Genomic DNA, 14,197 nt, shown 5'->3' with positions numbered 1-14,197 from the left:
ACATCACTGCAGTAATAAACACCCATTTCTTAAAGGTAGTCCCACTGCAGATATTTATATACACACCCATTTATAAACACCCAATTCTTAAAGGTACACTCACATGACACTGCCCCCCAAGAAAAAAAACCCCATCAACTTCAAGGTGGCTTCATTTTTCACCTTTTCACTATCCTTGAAGAAATGCATACAGTAAATATACTTTTTCGTTTCAAAAAACACAACACTCGAACAGGTATAATAATATAGTTCCTTTTTTTTTGGTCTTCTTCCTCCCCTGCAACTGGAATCCCTCTCGACTGACAGTCTATTTGAACAAGAAGGTCTCTGCACGATCCATCCATTTCTCTATGCCTCGGCATTTCTCTTTAAATTCAGATACTTTCGTTCAATCTGATCACAGAGTCCCTTGTAATTTTCCAACACAGGAGCATTGGTTATCACAGTTTTCAGGCAGTCAAATGCTTGTTGAAAGTCCGCTGTCCACTGAAATTATTGACGTTTCTTCAGCATGTCTATCAGTGGAGCAACCATGCTAAAAAAAAGTTCACAAATGTTCGATCATGCCAAGAAATGGCATTATTTCCCTTTGTGTCGAGGGTATTGAAAACTTCTCAATAACTGTTGTCTTCACATCCCGTGTGACCATTCGACACTGTCCGATTGTGTGGCCAAGGAAAGTGACTTGGGCTTTTACAAATTCACTTTTGGCTAGGTTTATCACCAAACCCGCCTCAAGAAGTCGATCGAATAACTCCATCAGATGTTTTAAATGTTCTTTCCATGTCTGGCTGAAAATTACCAGATCATCGATCTATACCGCACAATTGGGTAATCCTGAAACAACTTTGTTCGTTAACCATTGAAATGTGGCTGGAGCATTTTTCATGCCAAATGGCATAACGTTGAATTGGTATACACCATCTGGCATCACAAAAGCTGAAATCTCCTTCGCCCTTTTGGATAAAGGTACCTTCCAGTAACCTTTAAGTAAATCCAGTTTGGAAATAAAAGCTGATTGTTCCACTTTCTCAATGCAATCCTCCAAACGTGGGATAGGATAAGAGTCCATTCTTGTAACTGCATTAACCTTTCTATAGTCCACACACAACCATTGGATACCGTCTGGTTTTGGTACCATCACTATGGGTGAGCTCCATTGGCAGCAACCCACTTCAATTATGCCATTTTTAAGCATAATCTCAATCTCGTTGTTAACCTGCCTGTTTGGTATATACTAATTTAAAGTTATGCCATTTGGCATGAAAAATGCCCCAGCCACATTTCAACGGTTAACTAACAAAGTTGTTCCAGGATTACCCAATTGTGCCAATTTTAAAGGGTTAAGTCTGTATGGATGTTGTTTGATTGGAACAGCATTTCCCACATCTACATCATGTATAGCCATTTTAGTACTTCCCAATTTATCTCTACAAACTTGCCCACGTGATATCAATAACTCTTTCAGGTCAGTTTGTTTTTCCTCTGGAAGGTAACTCAACAATTCATCCCAATTTTTAAGAACATCCTCATTTTCCAATTTAATTTGAGGTATGTCAAATTCACAGTCATCTGGATTTGGTTCGTCACTTTGAGTTATAATCAGTAAAACCTCCTCCTTTTTCTCTCCTTACCTTTCAAAGTACCTTTTAAGCATATTCACATGACACACTCGGTGAGTCTTCCTTCTATCTGGTGTTTTTAACACATAATTCACCTCACTTAATTTCCTTTCAATCTGATACGGTCCACAAAACCTAGCTTTAAATGGTTCACCTACCACTGGTAACAGCACTAAAGCTTTATCTCCATTGGCAAAACTACAAACTTTGGATTTCTTGTCCACTACCCGTTTCATCACATTTTGTGCAACATTTGAATGGTGGCCATCCAATTCACCTGCTCTATTTAATCGTTCCCTAAAATTTGACACGTAATCCAACAATGTAATTTCCGATTTCTCACTCACCAATTTTTCCATCATCAATTTAAGTTGTCCTCTTCCCTCATGACCAAAAATTACTTCAAAAGGACTAAATTTGGTTGACTCATTAGGTGCATCCCTAATTGCAAACAGTACGAATGGAATTCCTTTTTCCCAATCCTCTGGATAATCTTGACAATAAGCCCTCAACATTGTCTTTAATGTCTGATGCCACCTTTCTAACGCTCCCTGCGATTCTGGATGGTACACAGTTGATTTAAATTGTTTTATTCCTAAGCTATCCATAACTTCTTTGAATAACCTTGAGGTAAAATTTGATCCTTGATCCGATTGTATTTCTGTGGGTAGTCCATATCTAATAAAGAATTTAAGTAACTCCTACACAATCTTTTTAGCTGTAATATCCCGTACTGGAATGGCCTCTGGAAACCTAGTAGACACATCCATTATAGTCAAAAGATATTGATTCCCGACTTCCGGTTGCGGCGATGCGGAGCTAAGCCGCACGTTTCGGCAGCTCCCGCGACAACGGACTTTCGGGCTCTCCAGAGGAGCCCCAACGGAGCTTTTTTTGAATTAATCCCGTGTGGGAAGGTGCATTAAGGTCCCCCCTTACGATACATGGCCGAGATCAGCAGTGGAACGACGAGAAAAGAGGCCCTGGAGCAGAGACTAAAACGAGGGGAAAAAAGCAAGATGGCGGAGGGCGGAGAGCGAGCAGCGTGGGGGCCAGACCAGCAGGAGTTCCTCAAGCGATGTGTGGAGGAGCTGAAAAAGGAGGTGCTGGCGCCAATGCTGTTGGCGATCGAGGGGCTGAAGGAGACCCAGTAGAGCCAGGCGGTGGAGTTTTGTGAGGTGAATGATAAAGTGAATACCAACGAGGACGAGATCCTGGGCCTGGCGGTACAAATGGAGGCGCACGAGGCGGTGCACAGGAGGTGGGCCGAGAGAATTGAACCTGGAGAACAGGTCGAGGAGGATGAACCTCTGGATTCTGGGTCTTCCCGAAGGAGTGGAGGGAGCTGATGCCGGGACGTACGTGAGTACGATGCACCATTCGCTGATGGGTGCGGAGGCCTTTCCGAGCCCCCTGGAGCTGGAAGGGGCTCACCGGGTCCTGGCGAGGAGACCCAAGGCCGACGAGCCGCCAAGGGCGATAGTGGCAAGGTACCATCGCTTCGCGGACAAAGAAAGTGTGCTGAGATGGGCCAAGAAGGTGCGGAGCAATAGATGGGAGAACGCGGTGATCCGAGTTTACCAGGATTGGAGCGCGGAGGTGGAACAGATGGAGGAGGATTTTAAAAGGTGGGACATGTTGCCACTCTCGCAGGCGGGTAGGGTACAGTCGGTTAAAATGGTGGTCCTCCCGAGGTTTCTTTTTGTATTCCAATGCCTCCCAATTGTGATTACTAAGGCCTTCTTTAAGACGGTAAGCAGGAGCATAATGGGATTTGTGTGGGCAAGCAAGACCCCGTGGGTATGGAGGGGGTTCTTCGAGCGTAGCAGAGATAGAGGAGGGTTGGCGTTGCTGAACTTGGGTGGTTACTATTGGGCAGCCAACGTCGCAATGATCCGTAAGTGGGTGATGGAGGGAGAGGGGGCGGCGTGGAAGAGGTTGGAGATGGCGTCCTGCAAAGGAACGAGCCTGGGGGCGCTGGTGATGGCACCGCTGCCGCTCTCGCCGACAAGGTACACCACGAGCCCGGTGGTGGCGGCAATGCTAAAGATCTGGGGGCAGTGGAGACGGCACAGGGGTGCAACGGGAGCATCGGTGTGGGCCCCGATCAGAGACAACCATCGGTTTGTCCCAGGAAGGAAGGACAGGGGGTTACAGAGCTGGCATCGGGCAGGGATTAGAAGATTGGGGGACCTGTTCATTGACGGGACGTTTGTGAGCTTAGGGGCGCTGGAGGAGAAATTTGGGCTACCCCCGGGAAACGCTTTCAGGTACATGCAGGTGAGGGCGTTTGTGAGGCGGCAGGTGAGGGAATTTCCGCTACTCCCGGCACAGGGGGTTCAAGATAGGGTGATTTTGGGCGTATGGGTTGGAGAGGGCAAGGTGTCGGCGATGTACCAGGAGATGAAAGAAGAGGGGGAGGCTTTGGTAGAGGAGCTGAAGGGTAAATGGGAGGAGGAGTTGGGGGAGGAGATTGAGGAGGGGCTATGGGTTGATGCCCTAAGTAGGGTTAATTCCTCTTCCTCGTGTGCGAGGCTTAGCCTGATATAATTTAAGATGGTTCATAGAGCGCATATGACGGGGGCGAGGCTGAGTAGGTTCTTTGGGGTGGAGGACAGATGTGGGCGGTGCTCAGGAAGTCCGGCGAACCATGTCCATATGTTTTGGTCATGCCCGGCACTGCAGGGGTTCTGGAGGGGAGTTGCGGGAACAGTATCTAAGGTGGTCAAAAGTCCAGGTCAAGCCAAGCTGGGGGCTAGCACTATTTGCAGTAGTGGACGAGCCGGGAGTGCAGGAGGCGAAAGAGGCCGGCATTCTGGCCTTTGCGTCCCTAGTAGCCCGGCGAAGGATCTTGCTAATGTGGAAGGAGGCGAAGCCCCCCAGCGTGGAGGCCTGGATAAATGATATGGCTGGGTTTATCAAGTTGGAAAGGATAAATTTGCCTTGAGAGAGTCTGCGCATGGGTTTTACAGGAGGTGGCAACCGTTCCTAGACCATCTCGCGGAGCGTTAGATGAAGGTCGGACAGCAGCAACAGCAACCCGGAGGGGGGGGGGGGGGGGGGGGTGGAAACATCGTTCGTGGTTTGGGGGGGGGGGGAGGGGGGTTCCTTTGGGGGGCATTTGAGCAAGAAAACACATGAATGATCCGGAAACTGACATGTACGGGAAGAATCCAATGTACAAAGTTCTGTATCTTATTGACTTGCCATGTTCATGTCTTACCACGCGAGTTCTCTTTCTTTTCTTTGTTACGGGGTGGGTGTGGGGGGGGGGGGGGGGGGGTTGTTTGTAAGGTGGAAAATATTGTTGAAAAATTCTTAATAAAGACATTTAAAAAATTTTTTTTAAAGATATTGATTCCCACTTGTTGTTTTAGAAAGCGGTCCTGCGCAATCAATTAGGACCCTTGTAAAAGGTTCCTCAAATGCTGGAATGGGTATTAAGGGCACTGGTTTTATCACTGCTTGACGTTTCCCTATCACTTGACATATGTGACATGATTGTCAAAATTTAACTACATCTTTATTGAGTCCAGGCCAATAAAAATGTTTCTGGATTTTAGCTTGGGTTTTCCTTATTCCCAAATGACCTCCCACTGGTACCTCATGTGCAACTCGCAACACCTCCTTTCTATACCCTACCAGCAATACTTGATGAACTTCTACCCACTTTTCATCCGCCTGCATATGTACAAGTCTCCATTTTCTCATCAAGACATCATTTTTACGGTAATAACACTCTGGTATACTCTCAGATTCCTCTTCCGTATATGCTTTCTGATACATCCGTTTTATTTCTATATCTTTTTGTTGTAACTCTGCCAATTTTCCTGAACTAAAAATATCTGCCTCATCCTCCACCTGTTCTTGTTATTTTTCAACCATCTGATCAAAAAACATTTCTGATAATTGCACTTCAATTTCAGCTTCACTCTTTGATTTCTCCTCTTGACTTAACCTGTGTCTTTGTTACTACGCAATCCGGAAAAGTCCCAGGATATTCGTCCTTCAACACTTCAGTTGTCTGATTTTCCACTGGCTTATCAACCACAGTAGACATCACTCCCACCTGCGATCCAGCTGTATCATTGCCCAAGATAAACTGTATTCCTGGATAAGATATTTTCTCTATTACTCCTACTACCACGTCACCACTCTTCACTGGACTTTCCAACCTTACCTTATATAACGGAACACTACTCCTCTCACCCTGAATTCCACATATTACCACCTTTTCTGGCAACATTCTTCCCGAACTACATAACTCCTCATCTCTTACCATTAAAGACTGACTAGCTCCCGTATCTCTTAAAATTGTGACTTCTTTACCTGCTCCTCCTGATACACATGAGTAAACTTTACCCACACAAGTAAATTCTTTAAATACATCTGGCACCTTCTTATCAATCACCTCTTGAACAGGCTGTACAATCTTTTTCACCTCCTTTGCTTCACTTGGGCTTTCCTTTACCACTTTAACAAATCCCACTGTCTTATCCTGTTTTACCACATCAGCCTTCCCAGTGCTTTTCTTCAACCACCAACACTGTGTCTTTACATGGCCTAATTTATTACAGTGAAAACATTTGAAACTTTTCATTTCTTTTCCACCCTCCTGGATTTATTTTTTAATCTGAGGTACACTCTCTTTATTGTCTCCCATCAGATCACCTTTACCTTTACCACTTGAGTATTTCTCATGTCCCCAGTTCCTATCCCTCACAGACTGAAACTGATGTCGGAAACCAAACTTTAATTTATGAACTAATTCATAATCATCTGCCATTTCTGCTGCTAACCTCGCAGTTTTAACCCTCTGCTCTTCCACATGAGTTCTCACTACATCAGGAGTTGAACTTTTAAACTCCTCCAAAAGTATAATTTCTCTGAGAGCTTCATACGTTTGGTCTATTTTCAAAGCCCTTATCCACCTATTAAAATTACTCTGTTTGATCCTTTCAAACTCCATGTATGTTTGACCAGATTCTTTCCTTAAATTTCTAAACCCTTGTCTGTAAGCTTCAGGCACTAGTTCATATGCACCTAAGATGGATTTTTTTCACCTCCTCATACAACTCAGATACCTCCTCTGATAGTGATACAAACACTTCACTCGCCCTACCTACCAGCTTTGTTTGAATCAGTAATACCCACATGTCCTGTGGCTATTTCATTTGTTTAGCTACCTTCTCAAATGAAATGAAAAAGGCTTCTATCTCCTTCTCATCAAACCTTGGCAATGCGTGGACATATTTAATAGATCCCCACCAAGCCTTCGACTATGGCGCTTTTTCTCACTATCCTCATCACTATCATCCAACTGTACGATTCCCTTTACGCCTGCCAAATTTAACTGACTGCCATGTTTCATGGCCATTTTCTGAAATTCAAACTTTCTCTCTTTATCTTTTTCCCTGATGTGTATCTCCCTTTCTCTTTCTTTTTCCTCTCTCTCTTTTTCTTTTTCCTCTCTATCTCTTTCGTATTCAAGCTGCTTTAATTCTTTCTCATGTTCCACTTGTTTAATTTGTAACTGAATTTTTGCCATTTCCAATGAGTCAAACTGTATCTCAGGCAACGTTAAATGCTTAGCCACCGCCATAATTACCTCATCTTTTTGCATTTTGTCAGGTAATGTTAACTGCAATGTTTCTGCCAAATATAACAGTCTGCTTGTAGTCTCTGTCCGTAAGGTACTGCGTGTGACCGTCTCCACCCCCAAAAACTTCAGAGCCTCTGAAAGAGCCATTGTCCACAACACACTCCCTATTTAAACTAGAATACCACACCTGAAAAACAACTACAATATTCTCACCCCTCACTGTCCTTAAGTTCACTAAGCCAATCCAATGGTAACTTCATAGTAACTTCATTTGAAGCCTACTTGTGACAATAAGTGATTTTCATTTCATTTTTCAGATCGACTTTTATCCCCTCGAACCCCCAATTTGTTATGGGCCAGGATTTAGAGAACCTCAAAGTGTATCATGGAGTTCACCTGACTCACAACTTTTAATAGATTGTGATATTGGGAGCACACGGCCCACTCTCCAGGTGTGGTACAGCAGAAATGGAAAAGTATTTTTTAAAGCAAAACAATGTCTATTCTATGAACTCAAGTTACCTTTTTAAAACATAGTGAACATCTTAGCAACCATTAATTCAAATACAACCCCCAAAGAATACATCACTAAGTAATCCTTAATAACTTCCCAAACAACATCCAGAAGACAAAAGAAACACCTTTTAACAGAAGCACATCAGGTTTACATTCACTACTGAAAACATTTATAATTCTGAATTCACCAAATGATCAAGTGATAGTCTTTTCATGACAGAGAGATCAACAGTACACCTGCTTTGTCTGGCTTCAGCTCCAACACTGAAAACGAAACTAAAACACACCCTGCAGCAAACAGCCTAAAATGAAAGTACAAAGCTGACAGACAGCCCAGCTCCACCCACTCTCTGACATCACTGCAGTAATAAACACCCATTTCTTAAAGGTACTCTCACATGATACAATGCCGTTTACTGTACAATCTGCATGCACACACCGGCTTGTGACATGGAATGCATTCACGCCGCTGTCGAGGCACCGGAGCATGGCATTCCATCGGGCGCCTGGCACTGGCCTCGATTTTCATCTAACGTACAATTCTCCACCGATGGCGTTTCCCAATTCCAGCGTCGCTGGACAGAGAATACTATCCATGGTCTCCCAAATGGAGAATCCTACCCATCATCTTTTTTTCCATGTTTCTTTATATTAAAACAAATCTTCTTTTGGTTTGCTTCCTCTTCCCTGTTTAATTCCTTGATTGTTTAAAAGCTTGACATGGAAAAATGTGGTGGCACATTGGCACGGTGGTTAGCACTGCTGCCACACTGTGCCAGGAACCCGGGTTCAATTCCGGTCTTGGGTGACTGTGTGGAATTTGCACCTTCTCCCTGAGTCTGCGTGAGATTCCTCCAGGTGCTCCGGTTTCCTCCCACAGTCCAAAGATGTGCAGGTTAGGTAGATTGGCCATGATAAAATTGCTCCTTAGTGTCCAATATGGTTCAGTGGGGTTGCTGTGTTATGGGGTGGGATGTGGGCATAAGTGGGGTGTCTTTCGGAGGGTCGCTGCAGAGTCAATGGGCCGAATGACCTTCTTCTGCACTGTAGCAATTCTATGATTCTATGAAATCTGTTGTCCATGCCCACATGCTCTCATTCTAGATTGTGCAATCTAGCTTAAAAAAAACCACTAGGCTTTCACCTTGAATGAACCTAGCTATGTTATCTGGAGTAGAATAGTCTATGAGTCCTGAGTGAAACTAATTTCAGTCTTGATCCAAATCAGAACATAGTTACACCACAACATTGTTTATAATCTGGCACACACTGGATAATCTATGAATTTTCTAAGAATGATAGCCAACATAACGCAGGAACCCTGAATCCAGAAGGCCCTCCCCAAACCTGGCACCTGCCATTTTCTGCAGGGGATTGGTGAAATGGGCACGGGAGGTATTTCAAACATCTTCAGTTCATGGAGGCAGCTGTCCCTTTAAAAGGGTAGCTGCCCTGGCTCAGGAAAAATTTTCATCACCCACTTTTCCGAAGCACAGCTTTACAAATTTCAGAAAAAGGTGCAAACCTACCAGAGTTCCTGGGAGAGATCAAGTACTCTTGTGGAGAGGCTCAGGCATTTTTGGGATTGTTAACAATAGGCATGCATATGGGTAAAAGGTGGATAATGTCTGTAAAACTGTCAAGCCGTCAAGTTATTTAATCTCCTCCCCTTGATTTTTTTTTGGCAGGGTGGGGGAACAGTTTGCGTGACTCTCAGTTGAAAATAAATACTTGCAATTTCAATAGATATTTTTTGGCATATGCCTGAATAGTAGCATTATAGGATTAGAACCACTTGACAGCTTCCACATCCGATCATTATCACAGTGGCCTGTAAGTTCAGTTTGATTGACAGCTCCACGTGGTTATGAAGGAATTAGCTATCTTAGTGGAGCTATGAACACAAAATACAAATGTTTGTTTTTATATAGACTTAAGTACTTGAAGGAAATGTTTGTTTTAATGACGGACTAAGTACTTCAAGGAACTTAAATATATTGAACAAACTTTTATCAATGTGAATGTTATTTATATAGTGGTCTGTAACGATACTTAGACCTTATTTTATTTCAAATCAGCACTGGGTCTAATTTACACCAATGGTGAATACTGGGTGAATTGACATGGAGGGTGTAAGGGCACAAGATGGCTGGTGGATGGGGGGGGGGGTGCATGAGCATTAACTTGTCACTAAGTCAGCATAGGGGCCATAACGGGTCATGGAGTGTGGTTAGAGGAGCATATGTTTAGGGGCTGGTTTAGCACACTGGGCTAAATAGCTGGCTTTAAAGCAGACCAAGGCAGGCCAGCAGCACGGTTCAATTCCCGTACCAGCCTCCCGAAACAGGCGCCGGAATGTGGCGACTAGGGGCTTTTCACAGTAACTTCATTGAAGCCTACACGTGACAATAAGCAATTTTCATTTCTTTTCATTTCATTCATATGTTGGCGTGAAGAGTATGAGTGGCCATGGAGGGTAAGGTAGAGGGTCATAAGTTGGCATGGATGAGACATGGAGACTGAGGGCTGACGGCTTATTTCTGTTTTACTGATTTCATCATAACTGGCCAGTGTGGCTGCCACCACACTGTTCCTGGGGAGAGTGGGCCCGACTTCAGCATACACCTGACCCCCAACCTCAGAATGAATATCCGGCCATTCAGGGAAGTTTATCTCAAGTCGGGGTTTCCCGACTCTCCACGCTTGACTCGGGAATGAAAATTTAGGCATTATTATCAGATGCAAAAGATCCCACTCAACTATTTTTTAAAAAGCAGAAACCTCTGCGGGTCCTGGACAATATTTATCCAACAAAACTGGTAAAAACAAATTATTTTGTCATTTACCTCCTTACTGGTTGGAGGGCATTGTAATGCAGGAAACATGGTAGAAACCGTGTCCAAATTTGAAAAGTAGGTTATTGGCTGTGAGGCCCACTGCGGAAGACACAAGTTCACACATTTGCTGCTAAATCTCCTGTAAAAGCAATTCATAAATCTGCTGTGTGTGTGCGACATCCGACTTTTACATTCAATATGGTCAAAAAACACATACCCATTCCTTTGAATTCTTCATTCAGCAGGTTTAGCCATGCTACGTCCATGTCATCGAGATCATAGCGACACACACTTTCGGCAAGTGTCCGAATGTCCACGTAACCAAGCTCCGGTGGCTCAGAGCCAGAGGAGTGAATATATTTCCTTGGTCTGGCAAATATCACAGCTTTTTCCATCTCATCAGTAATTCTGTAAATACAAAGAAAAAAATAATCCAATTTCTGAACTTCATGATTGGGGTGTTTCCCCCCCCTTTAAAATAACAACTTTAAACATTTAAAAGCACTGAACGATTCATGCTTTAAGATATTTTTGTTAACTATGAACTAAACAGACGTTTCTCATTGATTTCCAAACATCTTTCCAGCTTGGAGTGCTCCCTTGGTGATGCAGTAACACACGGTGATATTCACAATTCGAGAGATTTTAGGTAGCCATTCAGAAATCGGGCAGAAAAAAAGCTAGTGAGCAAAATCTGGATAATGTGTCAAGTCTTCCTGCTATTCCCCTGCTGTCCATTTCAAACGAGTTGTGAAATTCAGGATAGGAGATTAATGCACGGGTTTTGCTTTAAACTTATCTGGCAACGGAAGAAGCAATTTAAAGTCAGCTAGTTTAATACAGGATCCTACACAACGTAGAAAGCCTGGTAGCCATAGTAAAAGCTGCATGCTTGATTTAAGCCAACTTTCACCAAACTGCATTTAGGCAATCGCCGAATTAAAAATAGCAAGTGATGGCGCTTCACCGAAGGTGGTCAGCACGTGATGGAGAAGGGATTTTGGATGCTTCTGTTGGGACCCTTTGTGAGAACGGCCAAGGTGCAGTTCAGATTCTGATTGTCCTGCTGACTATAAATTGGTTTGAAATTGGGTTTCCAGCATTTACCCTGGCATTTTCTTTCCATTGAATGAATAATTTTTGTGCGTCGGTGTCTTCCGCTGTGTAGGGATTGGTTCAGTGTTGGTTCATGTCTGCATTTCAAGTGCTTTTGCGTTGAATATCCAACACATTTGGCTCTCCTCTAGTACTGGGAAATCAGACACAAGGAGAGAAAGAAATAGCTCTTTTCATGGCACCATTACAGCCCACTGCTTCTGTCCGGCTCTGATCCAAACATGGAACAGGAAAAGGGGTGATGCCTACCTTGCCACTGAAAGCTGCCTCGGTAACATTCATCAGCTGTTCATATCCATTATCTGTGCAAGTTCCTCGGCATTAAATATTGCAAGCTTATCAACAGCTGCCAATTCTGATTCTACCTTCACCGGCATTGAACAGAAATCAGGAACACAACTCTCGCTAATTTCCCTCTATCAAGCTCAGAAACGCCGATGCCAGCTTTGGTTTTTGGTCTGATCATCTATAGGTTCTGGCACTTTCTCGTCGGAATTGCTCAGGGGCTGTATTTACCTGATAAGCAGTCAGCAAAGCAAGACTGTGCATTGAGCCAGCAAATGGGGGCCGGGAAAGAGGCATATTTGAAAGAACATTTAGTTGAAAGCCATTAACCAGACTTCAAATGAGGCGATGCAATGACTTGCAATGCCCCACACTTAGTTCCCTCCCTCACTGCTGTTCAACAAACGCTGCCGTAACATCGGTTGAGGAAAATGAATGACATCCACCCATTTTCACTCATCCATTGAGTCCATTCACTTAGGAAAGGTGCTAGAAGTCCAGTGGGCATAGGAATTTAACCAAAAGTGAATCAGCACCTCCAGCACAAGGGAAAAAGGTGGATATTTTGAAACAGAAATTGTGACTATGGGTAGAATATAATACTTAGACCCTGAGACTTGGGCACAGCTCTAGCCTATGTTAAATAGCAATGGTTAAAATAAGTGCCAAATCCCAGGAGAGCTCCTTTCAAAGCAACAAGTCAAGAACTAGAGGTGATATGTTGGGAAATAATGGAAATAATGGGAAATAATCTTTGACAGAAAAATAAATTATTTTAAATAAACGTGTATTTTTATGCCAACTAGACTTACTAAAAAACATCAACTCGCTCCAGTTACTTTTCGGGAGCAGTGAGCAAGTTAGTTTATCCAATGCCCACTTGTTCCATGGAAACCGACAAGCACCAAGGCTACATTCCTATTCGGAATGGACCTAGATGACCTGAGATGAGACAGCGATGCAGCACCTACCACCGGCCTCAGCGGCTGTGAGGATGGGTAGGTCTTCCACACTCATCCCTATTTGACTACCCCTGAAAGATACAGACATGTGCAGAGATTGGGTGATCCACACGCTAAGCTCATACAAGGCCCCATGCGTGAGATACTGGATGGTGCCTGTGGAGTTCTATCAGATCAAAGATTCAACAACTTTAAGAGAAGAGGCGGGGAGAAGAAAAAAAAACAAGAGGAAAAACAACAGATGGGTTGGAAAAAGTGCAAGTGAAATGCATTCAGCAAAACAAAATCTAGGTGAGAAGGAAAGAAAGGACAGATAGACAGACCACAGCGAGAACCTTTGCTCTTCTTCAAATAGTACCATGGAGCTTTTACATCCATCTTAGAGGACAGCCTTTTCTTTGTTTTAACATCTCACCCAAAAATGGTCAGCACAATCGTTAGCATTGCTGCCTCATAGCGCCAGGGACCCAGGTTCAATTCCGGTCTTGGGTGACTGTCTGTGTGGAGTTTACACTTTCTCCCTGTGTCTGCGTGGGTTTCCTCCGGGTGCTCCCGTTTCCTCCCACAGTCTAAAAATGTGCAGGATGGGTGGATTGGCCATGCTAAATTGCCCCTTAGTGTTCAAAGATGTGCAGCTTAGGTGGGGTTATGGGGATAGGGTCGGGGAGTGGGCCGAAGTAGGATGCTCTTTCAGAGAGTCGGTGCAGACTCAATGGGCCGGATGGCCTCCTTCTGTTCTGTAGGGTTTCTATGGATAACCTTAGCACTCAAACTAAACAAACTAAAAGGACAAAAATCAGAAATATTTCAAAATACATGTATAACACATTTATAAAAGAATAAGATCGTAAGACTGCGATGAGAGATAAAGGAGAAATCCAAACGGCAATGAACTGCAATCATGAGATTTATGCTGGTAAAGAGTTTCAGCCTATTATAAAGTAAATAATTCTAGAGAGTGTGGCAATAAATTCTGGGCTGTATTTCTAACCTTTACTGCCAAGCCAAGGCTGGTTTATGAAAGTCAGCCAAGCAGTGGGGCCCCGAGGATTGTTCTGACCCAGATATTTACTGAAGCAGCCTCCCTATTGGTTTAATGCCAATTAGTGCCACCAGCATCCGATTCTCATGTAACCAGCATTAAGTCCGATGTGCACCTTGTAAACAACATCGTAAGCCTCCCGGGGATCTGGTAGTAGTAAATTCAACATATTTCTTTGCAATGGCTGCCTGGTGCACAAGGCCCGGATTTTGGCA

General features: G+C 43.8%; 1 protein-coding gene across 3 annotated transcripts in view; it reads right to left on the bottom strand.

The window, feature by feature from the left end:
• The window catches only part of jade1 (jade family PHD finger 1), a 191,883-nt gene that overhangs the window by 53,090 nt on the left and 124,596 nt on the right, over positions 1 to 14,197 (bottom strand). For all 3 annotated transcript variants that reach the window (XM_072495560.1, XM_072495561.1, XM_072495562.1), the window contains one exon: positions 10,795 to 10,985. In XM_072495560.1, coding sequence (XP_072351661.1) covers positions 10,795 to 10,985 — 191 coding nt within the window. The remainder of the gene's footprint in view (positions 1 to 10,794; positions 10,986 to 14,197) is intronic.

Source organism: Scyliorhinus torazame, chromosome 3 (assembly GCF_047496885.1).
Source record: "Scyliorhinus torazame isolate Kashiwa2021f chromosome 3, sScyTor2.1, whole genome shotgun sequence".
Classification (NCBI taxonomy): Eukaryota; Metazoa; Chordata; class Chondrichthyes; order Carcharhiniformes; family Scyliorhinidae; genus Scyliorhinus; species Scyliorhinus torazame.
This window is presented reverse-complemented; position numbering and strand designations above follow the sequence as displayed.